Consider the following 22,530-nt stretch of genomic DNA (forward strand, 5'->3'; position numbering starts at 1 on the left):
GAATCTCCAAGGAACTGTTGAAAAGGAAAAACAAAGCTGGGGGCATCACAATGCCGGATTTCAAGCTGTACTACAAAGCTGTTATCACAAAGACAGCATGGTACTGGCACAAAAACAGACACATAGACCAACGGAACAGAATAGAGAACCCAGAAATGGACCCTCGGCTCTTTGGGCAACTAATCTTTGATAAAGCAGGAAAAAACATCCGGTGGAAAAAAGACAGTCTCTTCAATAAATGGTGCTGGGAAAATTGGACAGCTACATGCAAAAGAATGAAACTTGACCACTCTCTCACACCATACACAAAAATAAACTCCAAATGGATGAAAGACCTCAATGTGAGACAGGAATCCATCAAAATTCTAGAGGAGAACATAGGCAACAACTTCTATGACATCGGCCAGAGCAACCTTTTTCACGACACATCGCCAAAGGCAAGAGAAATAAAAGATAAAATGAACTTATGGGACTTTATCAGGATAAAGAGCTTCTGCACAGCCAAGGAAACAGTCAAAAAAACTAAGAGACAGCCCACGGAATGGGAGAATATATTTGCAAAGGACACCACAGATAAAGGACNAAAAAAAAAAAAAAAGAGGCAGCCAACGGAATGGGAGCCCATTCCATGGGCTGGGAGAATATATTTGCTAATGACACTACAGATAAGAGATTGGTATCCAAGATCCACAAAGAACGTCTCAAACTCAATACGCAAGAAACAAATAAACAAATCATAAAATGGGCAGAAGATATGAACAGACACTTTTCCAATGAAGACATACAAATGGCTAACAGACACATGAAAAAATGTTCAAAATCATTAGCCATCAGGGAAATTCAAATCAAAACCACACTGAGATACCACCTTACGCCAGTTAGAATGGCAAAGATAGACAAGGCAAGAAACAACAATTGTTGGAGAGGATGTGGAGAAAGGGGATCCCTCCTACATTGTTGGTGGGAATGCAAGTTGGTACAGCCACTTTGGAAAACAGTGTGGAGGTCCCTTAAAAAGTTAAAAATAAAGCTACTCTATGACCCAGGAATTGCACTACTGGGCATTTACCACAAAGATACAGACGTAGTAAAGAGAAGGGCCATATGCACCCCAATGTTCATAGCTGCATTGTCCACAATAGCCAAATCATGGAAGGAGCCGAGATGCCCTTCAACAGATGACTAGATTAAGAAGATGTGGTCCATATATACAATGGAATATTACTCAGCTATCAAAAAGAACGGTTTTTCAACATTTGCTGCAACATGGATGGCACCGGAGGAGATAATGCTAAGTGAAATAAGTCAAGCAGAGAAAGACAATTATCATGTGGTTTCTCTCATCTATGGAACATAAGAACTAGGAGGATTGGTAGGAGAAGAAAGGANTAATCAGAAGGGGGAATGAAGCATGAGAGACTATGGACTCTGAGAAACAAACTGAGGGCTTCAGAGGGGAGTGGGGTGGGGGAAAGGGATAGGCTGGTGATGGGTAGTAAGGGCGGTATGTATTGCATGGTGCAGTGGGTGTTATATACAACTAATGAAGCATTGAACTTTACATCAGAATCCGGGGATGTACTGTATGGTGACTAACATAATATAATAAAAAATATTAGTATATAAAAAAAAGAATGACTCTTGACCACGCTCTCACACCATACAGAAAGATAAACTCCAAATGGATGAAAGACCTCGATGTGAGACGGGAATCCGTCAAAATCCTAGAGAACATAGGCAGCAACCTCTACGACGTTGGCCACAGCAACTTTTTTCATGACACATCTCCAAAGGCAAGAGAAACAAGACAAAACAAAAAAATTAACTTGTGGGAGTTCATCAAGATAAAAAGGTTCTGCACAGCCAAGGAAACAGTCAAAAAAACTAAGAGGCAGCCCACGGAATGGGAGAATATATTTGCAAATGATGCTACAGATAAAAGACTGTTATCCAAGATCTACAAAGAACTTCTCAAACACAATACACAAGAAACAAATAATCAAATCATAAAATGGCAGAAGATATGAATAGACACTTTTCCAATGAAGACATACAAATGGCTAACAGACACATGAAAAAATGTTCAAAATCATTAGCCATCAGGGAAATTCAAATCAAAACCACACTGAGATACTGCCTTATGCCAGTTAGAATCGCAAAAATCAACAAGGCATGAAACAACAATTGTTGGAGAGGCGGAGAAATGCGATCCCTCTTACCTTGTTGGTGGGAATGCAAGTTGGTACAGCCCCTTTGGGAAACAGTGCAGAGGTCCCTTAAAAAGTTAAAAATTGTGTACCCTTTAATCCAGCAATTGCACTACTGGGTATGTACCACACAGATACAGAAAGAGTGAAGAGAAGGGCCATATGCACCCCAATGTTCATAGCAGCATTGTCCACAATAGCGAATTCGTGAGAGGAGCTGAGATGCTCTTCAACAGATGGCTGGATTAAGAAGATGTGGTCCATATATACAGTGGAATATTACTCAGCCATCAAAAAGTATGATTTCTCAACATTTGCTGCAACATGGACGGGAGTGGAGGAGATAATGCTAAGCGAAATAAGTCAAGCAGAGAAAGACAATTATCATATGGTTTCACTCATTTATGGAACATAAGAACTAGGAATATCATTAGGAGAAGAAAGGGAAGAATGAAGGGGGGATGGTAAACAGAAGGGGGAATGAACCATGAGAGTCTTTGGGCTCTGAGAAACAGACTGAAGGCTTCAGAGGGGAGTGGTGTGGGGGAATGGGATAGGCTGGTGATGGGTAGTAAGGAGGGCACGTATTGCATGGTGCACTGGGTGTTATTTGCAAGTAATGAATCATGGAACTTTACATCAAAAACTAGGGGTGTATTGTATGGTGACTAACATAATATAATAAAATATCATTTAAAAAATAATTATAAATTTAGAGGCACCAACAACACAAGCTCCCAAAAATATATAGCAAACATTCTATAGTAATAGCTGGAGACTAAAATACCCACTTTCAATAGTGGTTAGAACAACCAGAGAGAAGACAAAGAAACAGAGTAAATAAGAACACTGTAATCCAACTGTATGTATACAGAACAGACACATATAGAACACCTAAGAAAGCAAAATTCACATTCTTCTCAAGTGCACAAGGAATATTCTCCACAATAAACCATTTGTTAGGCTACACAGTAAGTCTTAGTAAATTTTAAAAGATTAAAATCTTATAAAACATCTTTTTCTGATCACAATGGAATAGAACTAGTAATGAATAGTGGAAGAAAAGTTGGAAAATTCACAAAAATATGGAAGTTAAATGGCACACTTTTAAACAACCAATGGGCGAGAAAAGAAATCACAAGGAAAATTAAAATACCTTTAGTCAAAGAAAAACAAAAACACACCAAAACTTATGCTGCAACAAAAGTAGAGCTGAGAGGGAAATTTATAACTGTAAATGCATACATTAAAAAGAAGATCTGAAGTCAATACCTTAATTGTACACCTTAAGGAATTTTTAAAAAGAGCAACCTAAACCCAAAGCCAGCAGATGGTAGGAAATAAAAAAGATTAGAGCAGAAGTAAATAAAATAAAGAATAAAAGAGCTTTACATCAGAATCCGGGGATGTACTGTATGGTGACTAACATAATATAATAAAAAATCATTAAAAAAAAAAGAATAAAAGAACAATCAGGAAAATCAATGCAACGAAAGTCAGTTCCTTGAAAAAAAATCAACAAAATTGACAAATCTGACTGACCGAGAAAAAGAAAAACAGAAAAAAACCTCAAATTACTAGAATCAGAAATGAAAGTGATTATACCAATTTTACAGAAATAAAAAGGATCAGGAGAGAACACTGATAATTTATACACCAACAAATCTGAATGTGTAGATGAAATGAACAAATTGCTAGAAAACATGCAATCTACATAAAGTAACTCATGAGGAAATAGATCTGAATAGACCCGTAACCAGTAAGGAGATTGAATCAACAATCACAAAACCTACCAAGAAAGAAAAGCTCAAGGTTTCACAGGTGAATTCTACCAAAAAATAAAGAAGAGCTGGCACCAATCCTTCTCAAAATCATCCCCCCCTCAAAAAAGAAACACTTCCCATTAATTCTATGAGGACAGAAATACCCTGATATCAAAGCCATAGATAGTCACTTCAAGAAAAAGAAAACTTTAAGCCAATATTCCTGATCAATATAAATGCAAAAATCCTCTCAAAAATAATAGTAAGACAAATTCACTGTCACCAAGTGGAATTCTCAATTGCAGTGGTGGTTTATCTTATGGTCAAGGGGGCAAGGTTTCAGTTATATAGGATGAATAAGTTCTAGAGATCTAAGGTACATCAAGTTGACTTTAGTTAATACTGCACTGTATAGTAGCAATATGCTAAATGAACAGGTCTCAGATGCTCTCACTGACAAAAAATAAAAGTAACTATATGACATGAGTATGTTAATTAGCTTGACAGTAACAACCATTTCACTATGTATATCAAAGCATATTGTCACACACCTTAAATATTTACATTTTTATTAAATAAAGGAAAATAATAAAATTGACTTTAAGCTATGAATCAAGAAAAAGGAGTGAAGGAGGAAGAAAAGACTTATTTGCTCATTTAAGAAGCACAGCTGGGTTATATGCCGACTGCCTCCTTACATGGGCACAGCATATTATCCCCAGGCTTTTGGTTTAAAGCAGAGATCAGGGGCGCCTGGGTGGCACAGCGGTTAAGCGTCTGCCTTCGGCTCAGGGCGTGATCCCGACGCTATGGGATCGAGCCCCACGTCAGGCTCCTCCACTGTGAGCCTGCTTCTTCCTCTCCCACTCCCCCTGCTTGTGTTCCCTCTCTCGCTGGCTGTCTCTATCTCTGTCAAATAAATAAATAAAAATCTTTAAAAAAAAAAATAAATAAAGCAGAGATCAGTTAGTGACAGCCATTTTGTAAATAAAGTTTTATTGGAACACACACACATACAAAGATTTCACATCAAAGGAAAAAAACCTGATATATTATAATTTTTAAAAACCTGACATATTATTGGAACTAATAAGCAAATTCAACAATGTTGCAGGGTACAAAACAACACGGGAAAATCCATTGCATTTCTACAAACTAGCAATGAACACTACAAAACAGAAATTAAGAAAACAATTCCATTTACAACAGCTTCAAGAGGAATAAAATGGCAATAAAGTAACCAAGGAGGCAACAGAATTGTACACTGAGAACTACAAAGAATTGCTGAATATCTATTTTCATGAATTGGAAGATTTAATATCGTTCAGATGAAATACTACCCAAAGTGATCTACAGTTTCAATGACACCTCTATTAAAATCCCAACATTTTTGTTTGTTTGTTTTGTTTTTATATACCCAGGTCCACTGATCCACCTAGAGAGCTCACAGGACTCCTGTAGTCATACTCTTGGCTAAGATTTATTACAGGGAAAAGATACAAGGGAAAAGTAGCAAAATAAGGCATATGTTCAAAGACAGGAGGAAGCCAGATACAAGCTGCCAAGGATTCTCTCCCAGTGGAGTCACACAGGACATGCTTATTTCTTACAGCAATGAATTGTGACAACATAAGTCTTCACATTGTGTCTACCAGAGACTCAGCACCTAAGGTTTTTCCTTAGAGCTAGCTGGTCACGTGGACACCCTTTGCCTTGCACTTATCTAGAGGACTCCCCAAAGCAAAGTAAGTGCTCAGCATAAGCCACATTGTTTGCATGATCTAGAGACGATTGGAAGCCTTCCAGATTTTGGCCCCGCATGTAAAGAGTTTGGAGGTCATCACTTCCATTCTCACAAGAAGAAAAAAGCTGAACAAAGTGAAAATTAAAACTCTTCTTAGATCCACATGGAAATTGAGGTCATAAAGCAAAGTGCTGCCCCCCAAGCTGGAGAGGCAGATACAGAAAATCGCAGCTTACTTGAGCAGAAACACACAAGTAGAAGTTGCTGACAGGAACACATTAAACTGAATTGAAGAATTGCTGGAGGCACAATGTGAATGAATTGAGAATTAAAATAATTAAGAACTAAATAAAACTAAATTGAAAACGGTTGAGAATTAAAAACTCCTGGGGGTCTGGTCTTATGGAGGAGACCCCAGGCTTTTGTGTTTTACCTTTAGGAGTCCCATTAGGTTCTCAGGGGAAATTCTGAGGGAAAATCCCTTAGTACTAATAGCAGGAAGAGGGGAAAGTAGCCATTTTGAAATACCCTCACAACATTCTGCTCTTAACAAGGTCTGCCCTTAAGAGAAACTATTTTATTAGAGGTTAGCCAACCTGAGGGAGGGGAAATAACCAACTCTGGCCCCCTTACCTTTCCTGCAACACCAAAGCGGAGAAGGGACTGAAAGACACTTGTGAAGGTCATAGCCCAGGGTACAGGCTCACTAAAAGACTGAGTCCTAATCACAGAACTATTGAATGCTTCCCTTCCCCCCATTCCTTAACACTAAATCAATGGGGCTCCTGTATAATAATAGGTGATGACAGTTAAAAGAACTGGAGACCTCAGATTATCTTTAGTTAGTCTCTAGTAAAATCCAAAGACAACAGAGGACACAAAATCAAAGACTCTAGAAGTTTTATTCTTTAACACCTATAGCTATAATATAGCCCAACCCCTAACCAGCTAAACATAAAACCTCACACTAAAAGGCTATCTACTCTGGATCCCATTACTCAATACATTATGTCCAGCTTTCAACAAAAAATTATAAGGCATACTGAAAGCTAAAAACATTAGTCAGAAGGGGCCAAGCAAGCATCAGACCCAGACCCAGACAAGGCAGATATTTTGGAATTATCATAATGGGGAATTTAAAATAAATATAATCAATATAAGGGCTCTGATGGGGAAAGTGGACAACATGCAAGAAAGGAGTGGTAATGTAAGCAGAGAGATGGAAACTATAAGAAAGAATTAAAAGGCAATGCTAGAAATAAGAAAGCACAGTAACAAATGAGGAATGCCTTTAAGAGGCTGATCAGTAGACTGGATACAAGGAAGAAAAGAATCAGTAAGTTTGAAGATAGGTCAATAGGAACTTCCAAAACTGAAATGCAAAAAGAAAAAGGAATGAAAAGGAACAGACTATTCAAGAACTGTGGGACAATTAGAAAAGGAATAACATAAATATAATTGTAATAATGGAAGGAAAAGAGAGAAAGAAGAAATATTTGAAGTAATAACGGCTGTGAATTTTCCAAAATTAAAGGCAGACACTACACCACAGATACAGGAGGCTCAAAGAACACTAAGTAGTATTTTTTTAAGAGCCCTACAAAAGGGAGAAGGGGACCCCTTTTTCAGCCAGTTCCCTGAGTCACGTTGAATAGGTACCAGACCAGCCTGAATATCCACGGATCAGCATGAGACGCAGAAAGATCCATCTGGATCTCTACAAATGAACATCTCCAGCACTGAGTATTGAGGTACGAAGCGGGAAGCCGTGAAACTGCGCACAGATATTGGAAGATAAAGGGAAGGGTGAGGGAGCCGCCAAGGTTGGGCGCCGGGAAGCGGTAGCCACCTGCACAGGGGAGCGGGCGGACTCATGGACCGGCACCCGTGAGAGAGCAGACAGAGATTGTGAGCCAGGGAATGCATGCCAACAGACTGAAATGGAGCTCCGGTGTGCTCACTGGAACCAGACTGAGATGGGGAGTGCCAGAGCGCGTGGGGTGGCTGGCGGCTGATGGTGTTAGGAACACAAAGGACAGAGACCTGCCGGCCCTGGAAGTGAGGGCTGGGACGCCGGGTGTGGGGCACACATCCCGGGATGCTGCAGGGTTGAGCAGCACCAACAGAAACAGTTAAAGTGGCTAGAACATTAGTGGAGAATGGTCTGCAATCCCTCTGTTCTGTGACAGAGGCTTAGATTCGGCTGCTGCTGCTCTGACTCTCAGAAGAGGCACAGCAAACCACCAGGGAAAGCCACCAGAGAACAAAAGCCTGGAAATACTGGCTCACAATGTGCCATCCCCATTCCCCCTCGCAGGGGACAGGTAGACTCTACCCAAACAGGGTTGCCTGAGTATCCACGTGGCAGGCCCCTCCCTGAGAAGGCAGTCTGAAAAATCAAGAAGCCCACATCCTTAAGATCCCTATAAAACAAGGGCACACAGCCTGGGTCCCAGTCAATAATTTGGGCTCTGGACAACCCCACAACCTCTCCTCATCAGAATGACGAGAAGGAGAAGTCCCCCCCAGCAAAGAAAAGACAATGAATCTCTGGCCTCTGCCACAGAACTAATGGATATGGATATAACCAAATTATCAGAAATGGCATTCAGAGTAATAATGGTCAAGATGATGTGTAGACTTGAAAAAGTATGAACGAAAATGTTAATGAGAATATAGAATCTCTAAGGGCGGAAATGAGAGTGAATCTGGCAGAAATTAAAAATTCTATGAGCCAAATGCAGTCAAAACTAGAGGCTCTGATGGCCAGGGTGAATGAGGCAGAGGAACGTATCAGCGAATTGGAGGATGGGTTAGTAGAAGAAAAAGCTAAAATAGAATCTGGACTCAAAAAAATCCATGCTCAGGAATGTAGGTTATGGGAGATTACTGACTCAATGAAATGTTCCAATGTCAGAATCACCGGCATCCCCGAGAGGGTGGACAAAACAGAGGTCTAGAAGAGATATTTGAACAAATTGTAGCTAAAAACTTCCCTAATTTAGCAAAGGAAACAAACATTTGTGTCCAAGAGGCAGAGAGGACCCTCCCAAACCCAACCATGACAAACCTACGCCACGTCACGTCATAGTGCAATTCGCAAATATTAGATCCAAGGATACAGTATTGAAAGCAGCCAGGGCAAAGAAATTTCTCACTTACCAAGGCAAAGGTATCAGAATTACGTCAGACCTGTCTACACAGATCTGGAATGAGAGAAAGGGTTCGGGGGACAAATTGTAGCTGAAAACTTCCCTAATCTAGCAAGGGAAACAAGCATTTGTGTCCAAGAGGCAGAGAGGACCTTTCCCAAGATCAATGAGAACAGACCAATGCCCCGACATATAATTGTACAATTCACAAATCTTAGATCCAAGGAAACGATCTTGAAAGTGTCTGGGGGAAGATATTTCTTATGTGCAGAGGGAGACATCACAATAATCTCAGACCTGTCCACAGAGACCTGGCAAGCAAGAAAAAGCTGGCAAGACATATTGAGGGCACTAAATGAGAAGAATATTCAGACAAGGATACTTTATCCAGGAAAGCTGTCATTCAGAATGGATGGAGAGATAAAGACCTTCCAGAATCGCCAGTCACTGACCAATTTCATAACCATGAAACCAGCCCTAAAGGAGATATTAAGGGGGGTACTATAAAAGTAAAAAGGCCCCAAGAGTGATACAGAACAGAAAGTCACAATCTATAGAAACAAAGACTTTACTGGCAACATGGCATCATTAAAATCATATCTCTCAATAATCAGTCTCAATGTATGGCCTAAATGCCCCCATAAAACGCCACAGCGTTGCAGATTGGATAAAAAGACATGACCCATCCATTTGCTGTCTACAAGAGACTCATTTTGAACCTAAAGATACATTCAGACTGAAAGTAAAGGGATGGAATACCATCTTTCACGCCAATGGACCTCAAAAGAAAGCTGGGGTAGCAATTCTTATATCAGACAGATTGGATTTTAAACTAAAGACTGCAGTGAGAGACAAAGAAGGGCACTATATTACTCTGAAAGGATGTATCCAACAAGTGGATATGACAATTATAAATATATATGCCCCCAACAGGGGAGCAGCAAGATACACAAGCCAACTCTTTACCACAATAAAGAGACATATAGATAACNTGGCTTAAACTCTCCCATAAAACGCCACAGGGTTGCAGATTGGATAAAAAGACATGACCCATCCATTTGCTGTCTACAAGAGACTCATTTTGAACCCAAAGATGCATTCAGACTTAGAGTAAGGGGATGGAGTACCATCTTCCACGCAAATGGACCTCAAAAGAAAGCTGGAGTAGCAATTCTCATATCAGATAGACTGGATTTTAAACTAGAGGCCATAGAGAGAGATACAGAAGGGCACTATATTATTCTTAAAGGAAGTATTCAACAAGTGGATATGACAATTATTAATATATATGCCCCCAACAGGGGAGCAGCAAGATACACAAGCCAACTCTTAACCAAAATAAAGAGACATATAGATAAGAACACAGTAATAGTAGGGGACCTCAACACCCCACTATCAGAAATAGACAGATCACCTAAGCAAGAAATCAGCAAAGAAACAAGAGCTTTGAATGCCATACTAGATGAGTTGGACCTCATAGATATATATAGAACACTACACCCCAGAACCAAAGAAAACTCATTCTATTCTAATGCCCATGGAACATTCTCAAGAATAGACCATGTTCTAGGTTACAAAACAGGTCTCAACCAAAAGACTGAAATTATTCCCTGCGCCTGCATATTCTCAGACCACAACGCTCTGAAATTGGAACTCAACCACAAGGAAAAACCTGGAAGAAACTNCTAAGAACCATCCTGCTCAGGAATGACTCGATAAACCAGGAAATCAAAAATCAAATTAAACAATTTATGGAGACCAAGGAGAATGAAAACACAACGGTCCAAAGCCTGTTGGATACTGCAAAGGCAGTCCTAAGCGGGAAATACATAGCCATCCAAGCCTCACTCAAAAGAATAGAAAAATCTAAAATGCAGTTTCTATATTCTCACCTCAAGAAACTGGAACAGCAACAGAGGGACAGGCCTAACCCACTGACAAGGAAGGAGTTGACCAAGATTAGAGCAGAAATCAATGAATTAGAAACCAGAAGTACAGTAGAGCAGATCAACAGGACTAGAAGCTGGTTCTTTCAGAGAATCAATAAAATTGACAAACCACAGGCAAGACTAACNATTGACAGACCACTGGCAAGACTTATCCAAAAGAAAAGAGAAAGGACCCAAATTAATAAAATTATGAATGAAAAAGGAGAGGTCACAAGCAACACCAATGAAATTGGAAGAATTATTAGAAACTTCTATCAACAGCTATATGCCAATAAATTAAGCAATCTGGAAGAGAGGGAGGCCTTCAGGAAACCTATAAACTACCAACACTGAAACAGGAAGGAATTGATTTTTTTAAAAGGCCAATTAATTATGAAGAGATTGAGTCACTGATAAACAACCTTCCAAATAACAGAACCCCAGGCCGGGATGGTTTTCCTGGGGAATTCTAGCAAACATTCAAAGAAGAAATAATACCTATTCTCCTAAAGCTATTTCAAAAAATAGAAACAGAAGGAAAGCTACCAAACTCATTCTATGAGGCTAATATTACCTTGATCCCCAAACCAGGCAAAGATCCCATCAAAAAGGAGAATTACAGACCAATTTCCCTAATGAATATGGACGCCAAAATCCTCAACAAGATCCCTCCTAATAGAATCCAACAGTACATTAAAAGGATTATCCATCATGACCAAGTGGGATTCATACCTGGGATGCAAGCATGGTTCAACACTCGCAAATCAATCAATGTGATACATCATATCAACAAGAAAAGACTCAAGAACCATATGATCCTCTCAATTGATGCAGAAAAAGCATTTGACAAAATACAGCATCCTTTCCTGATTAAAACCCTTCAGAGTGCAGGGATAGAGGGTACATTCCTCAATCTTGTAAAAGNACAACCTTCCAAATAATAAAACTCCAGGCCCAGACGGTTTTCCTGGGGAATTCTACCAAACATTCAAAGAAGAAATAATACCTATTCTCCTAAAGCTATTTCAAAAAATAGAAACAGAAGGAAAGCTACCAAACTCATTCTATGAGGCTAATATTACCTTGATCCCCAAACCAGGCAAAGACCCCCTCAAAAAGGAGAATTACAGACCGATTTCTCTAATGAATATGGATGCCAAAATCCTCAACAAGATCCTTGCTAATAGAATCCAACAGTACATTAAAAGGATTATCCATCATGACCAAGTGGGATTCATACCTGGGATGCAAGCATGGTTCAACACTCGCAAATCAATCAATGTGATACATCATATCAACAAGAAAAGACTCAAGAACCATATGATCCTCTCAATTGATGCAGAAAAAGCATTTGACAAAATACAGCATCCTTTCCTGATTAAAACCCTTCAGAGTGTAGGAATAGAGGGTACATTTCTCAATCTCATAAAAGCCATCTATGAAAAGCCTACTGCAAGCATTATTCTCAATGGGGAAAAGCTGGAAGCCTTTCCCTTAAGATCAGGAACACGACAAGGATGCCCACTCTCGCCACTATTATTCAACATAGTACTAGAAGTCCTTGCAACAACAGTCAGACAACAAAAAGGGATCAAAGGTATCCAAATCGGCAAAGAAGAAGTCAAAATGTCTCTCTTCGCAGATGACATGATACTCTATATGGAAAACCCTAAAGAATCCACACCCAAACTATTAGAAGTTATAGAGCAATTCAGTCATGTGGCAGGATACAAAATCAATGCCCAGAAATCAGTTGCATTTCTATACACGAATAACGAGACTGAAGAAAGAGAAATTAGGGAATCCATCCCATTTACAATAACACCAAAAACCATGCGTTACCTTGGAATTAACTTAACCAGAGACGTAAAGGACCTATATGCTAGAAACTATAGATCACTTTTGAAAGATATTGAGGAAGACATAAAAAGATGGAAAAATATTCCATGCTCATGGATTGGAAGAATTAACATAGTTAAAATGTCCATACTACCCAGAGCAATCTACACTTTCAATGCTATCCCGATCAAAATACCGAGGACATTTTTCAAAGAACTGGAACAAATAGTCCTTAAATTTGTATGGAACCAGAAAAGGCCCCGAATCTCCAAGGAACTGTTGAAAAGGAAAAACAAAGCTGGGGGCATCACAATGCCGGATTTCGAGCTGTACTACAAAGCTGTGATCACAAAGACAGCATGGTACTGGCACAAAAACAGACACATCGACCAATGGACCAGAGATGTAAAGGATCTATATTCTAGAAACTATAAATCACTCTTGAAAGACATTGAGGAAGACACAAACATCCGGTGGAAAAAAGACAGTCTCTTCAATAAATGGTGCTGGGAAAATTGGACAGCTACATGCAAAAGAATGAAACTTGACCACTCTCTCACACCATACACAAAAATAAACTCCAAATGGATGAAAGACCTCAATGTGAGACAGGAATCCATCAAAATCCTAGAGGACAACATAGGCAGCAACCTCTACGACATCATCCACAGCAACCTTTTTCATGACATAGCTCCAAAAGCAAGAGAAATAAAAGATAAAATGAACTTATGGGACTTTATCAGGATAAAGAGCTTCTGCACAGCCAAGGAAACAGTCAAAAAAACTAAGAGACAGCCCACGGAATGGGAGAATATATTTGCAAAGGACACCACAGATAAAGGACTGGTATCCAAGATCTACAAAGAACTTCTCAAACTCAATACACGAGAAACAAATAAACAAATCATAAAATGGGCAGAAGATATGAACAGACACTTTTCCAATGAAGACATACAAATGGCTAACAGACACATGAAAAAATGTTCAAAATCATTAGCCATCAGGGAAATTCAAATCAAAACCACACTGAGATACCACCTTACGCCAGTTAGAATGGCAAAGATAGACAAGGCAAGAAACAACAATTGTTGGAGAGGATGTGGAGAAAGGGGATCCCTCCTACATTGTTGGTGGGAATGCAAGTTGGTACAGCCACTCTGGAAAACAGTGTGGAGGTCCCTTAAAAAGTTAAAAATTGAGCTACCTATGAACCCAGCCATTGCACTACTGGGTGTTTACCCCAAAGATACAGACGTAGTAAAGAGAAGGGCCATATGCACCCCAATGTTCATAGCTGCATTGTCCACAATAGCCAAATCATGGAAGGAGCCGAGATGCCCTTCAACAGATGACTGGATTAAGAAGCTGTGGTCCATATATACAATGGAATATTACTCAGCTATCAGAAAGAACGAATTCTCAACATTTGCTGCAACATGGACGGCACTGGAGGAGATAATGCTAAGTGAAATAAGTCAAGCAGAGAAAGACAATTATCATATGATTTCTCTCATCTATGGAACATAAGAACGAGGAAGATCAGTAGGGGAAGAAAGGGATAAAGAAAGGGGGTTAATCAGAAGGGGGAATGAAGCATAGGAGACTATGGACTCTTGAGAAANGGCTTCAGAGGGGAGGGGCGTGGGGGAATGGGATAGGCTGGTGATGGGTAGTAAGGAGGGCATGTATTGCACGGTGTACTGGGTGTTATACGCAACTAATGAATCATCAAACTTTACATCAGAAACCAGGGATGTACTGTATGGTGAGTAACATAATAGAATAAAAAACATTAAAAATAGTAATAATTAAAAAAAAAGATGTGGTCCACATATACAATAAATATTACTCAGCTATCAAAAGAACGATTTCTCAACATTTACTGCATTATGGACGGCACTGGAGGAGATAATGCTAAGTGAAATAAGTAAAGCAGAGAAATNAGTCAAGCAGAGAAAGACAATTATCATATGATTTCTCTCATCTATGGAACATAAGAACTAGGATGATCGGTAGGGGAAGAAAGGGATAAAGAAAAGGGGGGTAATCAGAAGGGGGAATGAAACATGAGAGACTATGGACTATGAGAAACAAACTGAAGACTTCAGAGGGGAGGGGGTGGGGGAATGGGATAGGCTGGTGATGGGTAGTAAGGAGGGCACCTATTGCATGGTGCACTGGGTGTTATACGCAACTGATGAATCATGGAACTTTACATCAAAAACGAGGGATGTACTGTATGGTGACTAACATATAATAAAAAATATTATTATAAAAAATTTTTAGAAAATTAAAAAAAAACAGCTTTATGCCAATAAATTAAACATCCTGGAGGAAATGGATGCCTTCCTGGAAACCTATAAACTACCATGACTGAAATAGGAAGAAATTGATTTTTTAAACAGACCAATTAATTATGAAGAGATTGAAGCAGTGATCAAAAACCTCCCGAAAAACAAGACTCCTGGACCTGATGGATTCCCCAGGGAATTCTACCAAACATTCAAAGAAGGAATAGTACCTATTCTCCTGAAGCTGTTTCAAAAAATAGAAACAGAAGGAAAACCACCAACCTCATTCTGTGAGGCCAGTATCACATTGATCCCCAAACCAGGCAATGACCCCATCAAAAAGGAGTATTACAGACCGATANGACCCCCTCAAAAAGGAGAATTACAGACCGATTTCTCTAATGAATATGGACACCAAAATTCTCAACAAGATCCTAGCTAATAGGATCCAACAGTACATTAAAAGGATTATCCATCATGAACAAATGGGATTCATCCCTGGGATGCAAGGGTGGTTCAACATTGACAAATCTATCAGTGTCATAGATCACATCAACAAGAAAAGAGTCATGAACCATATGATCCTCTCCATTGATGCAGAAAAAGCATTTGACAAAATACAGCATCCTCCCTTCAGAGTGTAGGGATAGAGGGTACATTCCTCAATNTGATGCAGAAAAAGCATTTGACAAAATACAGCATCCTTTCCTGATTAAAACCCTTCAGAGTGTAGGAATAGAGGGTACATTTCTCAATCTCATAAAAGCCATCTATGAAAAGCCTACTGCAAGCATTATTCTCAATGGGGAAAAGCTGGAAGCCTTTCCCTTAAGATCAGGAACACGACAAGGATGCCCACTCTCGCCACTATTATTCAACATAGTACTGGAAGTCCTTGCGACAGCAATCAGACAACAAAAAGGGATAAAAGGTGTCCAAATCGGCAAAGAAGAAGTCAAACTGTCTCTCTTTGCAGATGACATGATACTCTATATGGAAAACCCAAAGGAATCCACTCCCAAACTATTAGAAGTTATAGAACAATTCAGTAAGGTGGCAGGATACAAAATCAATGCCCAGAAATCAGTTGCATTTCTATACACGAATAACGAGACTGAAGAAAGAGAAATTAGGGAATCCATCCCATTTACAATAACACCAAAAACCATACGTTACCTTGGAATTAACTTAACCAGAGACGTAAAGGACCTATATCCTAGAAACTATAGATCACTTTTGAAAGATATTGAGGAAGACATAAAAAGATGGAAAAATATTCCATGCTCATGGATTGGAAGAATTAACATAGTTAAAATGTCCATACTACCCAGAGCAATCTACACTTTCAATGCTATCCCGATCAAAATACCGAGGACATTTTTCAAAGAACTGGAACAAATAGTCCTTAAATTTGTANTGTCTCTCTTCACAGATGACATGATACTCTATATGGAAAACCCAAAAGACTCCACCCCCAAACTACTAGAAGTGATAGAGCAATTCAGAAATGTGGCAGGATACAAAATCAATGCTCAGAAATCAGTTGCATTTCTATACACGAACAGTAGACTGAGAGAAAGAGAAATTAGGGAATCCATCCCATTTACAATAACACCAAAAACCATACGTTACCTTGGAATTAACTTAACCAGAGACGTAAAGGACCTATATCCTAGAAACTATAGATCACTTTTGAAAGATATTGAGGAAGACATAAAAAGATGGAAAAATATTCCATGCTCATGGATCGGAAGAATTAACATAGTTAAAATGTCCATGCTACCCAGAGCTATCTACACTTTCAATGCTACCCCAATCAAAATACCAATGACATTTACCAAAGAACTGGAACAAACAGCCCTTAAATTTGTGTGGAACCAGAAAAGTCCCAGAATCGCAAAGAGTTGTGAAAAGGAAAAAACAAAGCTGGGGGCAACAATGCTGGATTTCAAGCTGTACTACAAAGCTGTGATCACGAAGACAGCATGGTACTGGCACAAAAACAGACACAAAGACCAATAGAACAGAATAGAGAACTCAGAAATGGACCCTTGGCTCTTTGGGCAACTAATCTTTGATAAAGCAGGAAAAAACATCCGGTGGAAAAAAGACAGTCTCTTCAATAAATGGTGCTGGGAAAATTGAGCAGCTACATGCAAAAGAATGACACTTGACCACTCTCTCACACCATACACAAAGATAAACTCCAAATGGATCATGGGGACATCTACTCGATGTGAGACAGGAATCCATCAAAATCATGGAGGAAAACATAGGGTGTAACCTCTTTGACGTTGGCCACAGCAACTTTTTTCATGGCATATCTCCAAAGGCAAGAGAAACAAAGGAAAAAATGAACTTGTGGGACTTCCTCAAGATAAAAACTTCTGCACAGTCAAGGAAACAGTCAAAAAAACTTAGAGGCAGCCCATGGAATGGCAGAAGATATTTGCAAATGACACTACAGATAAAAGACTGGTATCCAAGATCCACAAAGAGCTTCTCAAACTCAATACACGAGAAACAAAGAATCAAATCAAAAAATGGGCAGAAGATATGAACAGACACTTTTCCAATGAAGACGTACAAATGGCTAACAGACACATGAAAAAATGTTCAAAATCATTAGCCATCAGGGAAATTCAAACCAAAACCACAGTAAGATACCACCTTACGCCAGTTAGAATGGCAAAAATTGACAAGACAAGAAACAACAATTGGTGGAGAGGATGTGGAGAAAGGGGATCCCTCCTACATTGTTGGTGGGAATGCAAGTTGGTATAGCCACTCTGGAAAACAGTGTGGAGGTCCCTTAAAAAGTTAAAAATTGAGCTACCCTTTGATTCAGCAAATTGTACTACTGGGTATTTACCCCAAAGACACAGACGTAGTGAAGAGAAGGGCCATATGCACCCCAATGTTCATAGCAGCATTGTCCACAATAGCGAAACTGTGGATGGAACCGAGATGCCCTTCAACAGATGACTGGATTAAGAAGATGTGGTCCATATATACAATGGAATATTACTCAGCCATCAAAAAGAACATTTCTCAACATTTGCTGCAACATGGATGGGAGTGGAGGAGATAATGCTAAGTGAAATAAGTCAAGCAGAGAAAGACAATTATATGGTTTCACTCATTTATGGAACATAAGAAGTTGAAGATCGGTTGGAGAAGAAAGGGAAGAATGAAGGGGGGTAAACAGAAGGGAGAATGAAGTATGAGAGACTATGGACTCTGGGAAACAAACAGGGCTTCGGGGGTGGTGGGGAATGCGATAGGCTGGTGATGGGTATTAAGGAGGGCACGTATTGCATGGTGCACTGGGTGTTATACGCAAGTAATGAATAATGGAACTTTATGTCAAAAACTAGGGATGTACTGTATGGTGACTAACATAATATAATAAAAAAATATTATTATTAAAAAAAAAAAAGAACCTGCCAGAGAACAACCACCTTTTGACTGGAAATGCTGATAACACAAGAAATTAGAACAGAGCTACTGTGCAGACATCTTGTCACTACAAAGAGAAATCCTGCCCCAAAATGAAGAAGTGGCAATGTTAATGACATAATTTGAGTCTTTGGAATAATCAGCCATGCCTAAAGAAAGCTATCATGGTCCTTTTGACTTTTTTGTTCTTTTTTGTTTAAACCAGACTGAACTAAGTCACGGTTGCTTGCAAGCAAAGATGTTCTACTGCATCCCACATCCTTCCCTTTATACAAATTAGAATTTACCACTGCTAAATGGAAAGCAGGACGATTCATCTGAAGTTGAAGAATGGGTAACCTAGTCTATGGTGATCCCTAGCTGCCCATTCTTTTTCCCCACAAACCTTGGCTTTCACTGGGGATGCTGGAGCTTGTGGCAGTTTGAAAATGGAGCACACATTGTTGATCCTCTCCCACTGAGGGCTGGGTCTCTCGCCATTGAATCTGGGCAGGCTTATGACCACTGAGAACAATCAGGTCAGGGGCAGTGATGCCATGTGACCTTCCAGGCTTGGTCTGCATCTGCGTTGTTTGCTGGCACCAGCACACTCAGAGCCATAAGCCATCACCTACGATGCCACTAAATCCCAGAGCGGCCACTCTGGGGCTGCAACACATAGGTGCCTAGTCAGCGTTGCTACCTCAGCAGATGCCAGCCCTTTATGCCCAACGGCCAGACACAGCAGTGAGAAGCCACCTTGGAAGAGTATACCCCTGCCCAGCTCTTCTAGATCCTGCCAGTCCACTGACCCACCACCATTTGACGTGAACCCCCAAGGCCTACACACATGAGTCCTTTCTGGATCCCTGATCTGAATGATCCATAGACATAACAAATGGTGGTTGTTTCCTGCCACTCAGTTTTAGTGTGGTTTGTGACACAGCCACAGACACCTGGGACTGGACCCCTCCACTCCTGGCCTTACCTCACAACATCCACTGAAGCAGCCCCTGATTTGAAGAAATCAGTGGAGTCTTCCACCTCCAGGACACTGGGGAGAATCCGTTTCCAGGCACTCTAAAAAACAGATGCAATGAGAAAGGGCTCCCAGGGGAGCTGGGAGCAGGCACCTTCAAGGCGAGAGCACACCCTGATATGCATTCGGACCACCTATTGCCAGGCTGGCTCTCTGTCCAATCCAAGGTGCTGCTGTTCTCAGGAGCCTGATGTTAATGGAGTGACTGCCTCCTTGGGAAGTAGAAGCCCAAGGAGCTCAGCTACTCTCCTCCTACCCACCTCACCTTGACCCCAACTTCTTTGGGATCCCCATGTCAGTTCAGGGGCAGCAGGAAGACCAGACATATGGAGCTCAGGGTATGGCTGTGGACCAGCTACTCCCAAGCCCACTTCACACCCAGCCTCACCTGGGTGCTGTCACGCAAGTGAGGTCCTCAGAGTGACACTGGTTTTGCCACGTGGAAGGGAAAGCAAAGTGCGGGGGTGGTTCTGAGGGTAAAAATGAGGCACACTGATGGGGCTCAGGAGGCCTGGGTCTTGTCCTCACTGATAGCTGGTTCTGTGCCCCTCTGCCCTGGGGCCTGCAGAGGGCAGCAGTGCCCAGGAACCAGCCCCATGGATGAGCATGGACAGGGCAGCGCCAATGGGCAAACATCCAGAATTCTAAGACCAAACAGTGGATCAGGATGGGACGGCTGTTGTCTGGCTAGGTTCCCAGTTGGGCTTCTCAGGACAGGAGAAGATGCCTCACACTTTGTCTGAACTTCAGGCCTGGCTGGTCACTGGCCCAGATGGAGGTGGACAGATCCAGTTAGGACCAGCCCCCTGGCACCCTTAACCCAACCTCTCCTTGGCTCTCTCTTTCAGTCTTGGAAAGGTGTTGTGATTTGCCTTTCCCATCCTCAGTGTGACCATCAGCAGCCATGCTGAGCCACTCCCTATCCCTACTTGACTACTGCCTGACCTTGGGCCACCGCCTGGGCCTTTGCCCAGCAGTGATGCCCTTCTCTGAACCCCAGCTCATATTTAAAACCTGGGCATCCTCTAGGGCAACTGCTGTGTCACTTCTTCCCTGAAATCTTCACTGACTGCTCTGCTGGCAGGGTTACCCTCTTCAGACTCCAGCAGCCTGGGGCCATGGGTCACCTGTTGGTGTGGGCATACCACCCTCCGCTACCTACTGATGCATTGGCCCTTGTCAGATGCGTAGGAATCTCTGAGAGGCAGTGCACCCCAAAGCCATACTGCCTTGTTCAGACCCCAGCTTGGCTCCTGACAAGCCATGGAGATACAGACAGCCTCTCAGCGCCTATTTCTTCATCTGTTCAAGGGGCTGATAACTGCTGTGGGGCATGTCTTGCCTGAGGCAGGCAGGGCATTTGGTATACAGAAGGAGCTCAGCAAATGTGGCGTTTGTGCCACCTGCAGTGTTCTGCACAGCCTTGGCTCAGGAGGGTGTGAGGCTGGGCTTGTTGCCTGTAGCCTGCCCCAGCCCACAGTGTGTACTTGGTGAGATCTGCTGAATGGAAAACAGAGCTGACCCCTGCTGTGGCCACCAGAATGGGCTCTCTCCATCAAGACCAGAGCCATGACCGCCCCACACTGGCCTCTCCTCCCCGGCCATCTCCCCTTCACCCCAGTTGCCTCCACACCAAGCATTCTGAAAGGGCCAGCCCAGTTGTGACCAACAGGTATCATCATAACAATGCTAAGGATGACAGAGGCCATGTGGCAAGCAGCACAGCAGCAGAGGCCAGGACTCCAGCCCCACCAGCTGGGCTGCAAGCCCAGGCCTGGACGCATCTGCTGTGACCCAGCCTCAGGCCTCAGCGCCTCGGCTGAGAAATGAAGGTAATAATAGCTCCCACTTCATGGAGTTGTTACAGTAATTAAACACACTACCATTCCTGAAGTGTTTAGAACATGACATATGTACACACTCTGCAAGAATGTGCCTCTTTTGATGACCATTAGGTTCCCTGCCAGCATTTATTAAGGTCCTCGTAGGTGCTGCTGAATGGACCCTCTCCATATATGTTCTCTCCTCTACCACTCACAGCACCCACGGGCGTGGGGTTTATTCTTCTCAGTGCACAGATGAAAGACACAGTTGCAGCAGCTTTTGACTCAGGTTTAACACACAACCTTAGTCCATCCTGAGTGCCACTCAGCTGGAAGCTCTAGAAGGTCAGTTTGTCCAGCTGGCCCTGTAACCACCAGGAGGCACAGAGCTGGGGCCAGAGCAGTGGCTCCAAGAATATTTTTGAATGAATAGGCTTTTTTTCCTCCTTTTTTTTTTTTAACAGACATTCAGAATGTTCAGCTTTCTACTGAGGAAGTGCTGAGTGCCCGCTGGAGCAGCACCAGCTCCTCATGTCCCTCCCTTATTGAGTCCTGTACCCTGCACTTGTCATCAACACCCACAGTCACCACTGTGGCTGCCAACTGGTCCACCATCACTCACCACAGCCCCCCTTCCCCCAGAACTCTCTCCACTCAGCTCTCAGGGCAAACCTCCACTCCTCCTGCCCAGGGGAGCCTGCCTTGATTATTCCTTCTAAAGTCATCCTCCAGCCTCCAAGGACCTTGTTTCCATCACCCTGTTGTTTTGCTCATGGCACTTCTCTTTGTCTGAAGTTACCTTGTTCATGTTTGGCTGTTCGTTGGCTCTTTTCCCCCATGGAAAGGGATGCTTCATGACAACAGGGGGACATTGCTTATTATATTCCTAGTGTCTGACTTAGCACCTGGCATTTGATAGGAGCTCATATGTATTTCTTAAATAAGTCACTGAGTACATGACTGAATGAGTGAATGAGTGAAAATTCATCTAATGCCTTCCATTCAATAAAGCTAAGTGCCATCAATACCATACCTCCCAAGAAGACAGAGATGAGTGGGGGGAGCAGGAAGGACCAGGAACAACTCTGGAAGGTGACCGCTGATTTGACTTGTGGTGGAAGGGACTGAGTCTTAGAGAGGGAAGTGCTCTCTGGCATCATGCAGGGCAGCTGGATTAGAGTCCAAGTCTGCCTGACTATGATGCCCATGCTGGTCACAGTGCAAGAGATTCCCTCTTAGGGAGCTTTTCTGGAAGGTTGCAGTGCACACATTCTCATCAAAGGACCATGGACTTGGCATCTACCTG

At 41.7% G+C, this 22,530-nt stretch overlaps 1 protein-coding gene across 4 annotated transcripts in view; it reads right to left on the reverse strand.

Moving 5' to 3' along the window:
* The window catches only part of ALDH1L1 (aldehyde dehydrogenase 1 family member L1), a 120,190-nt gene that overhangs the window by 67,156 nt on the left and 30,504 nt on the right, over nt 1-22,530 (reverse strand). For all 4 annotated transcript variants that reach the window (XM_034658898.1, XM_034658899.1, XM_034658901.1 and 1 more), the window contains one exon: nt 19,351-19,442. In XM_034658898.1, coding sequence (XP_034514789.1) covers nt 19,351-19,442 — 92 coding nt within the window. The remainder of the gene's footprint in view (nt 1-19,350; nt 19,443-22,530) is intronic.

This window comes from Ailuropoda melanoleuca, chromosome 4 (genome assembly GCF_002007445.2).
Source record: "Ailuropoda melanoleuca isolate Jingjing chromosome 4, ASM200744v2, whole genome shotgun sequence".
In the NCBI taxonomy this organism is placed as follows: Eukaryota; Metazoa; Chordata; class Mammalia; order Carnivora; family Ursidae; genus Ailuropoda; species Ailuropoda melanoleuca.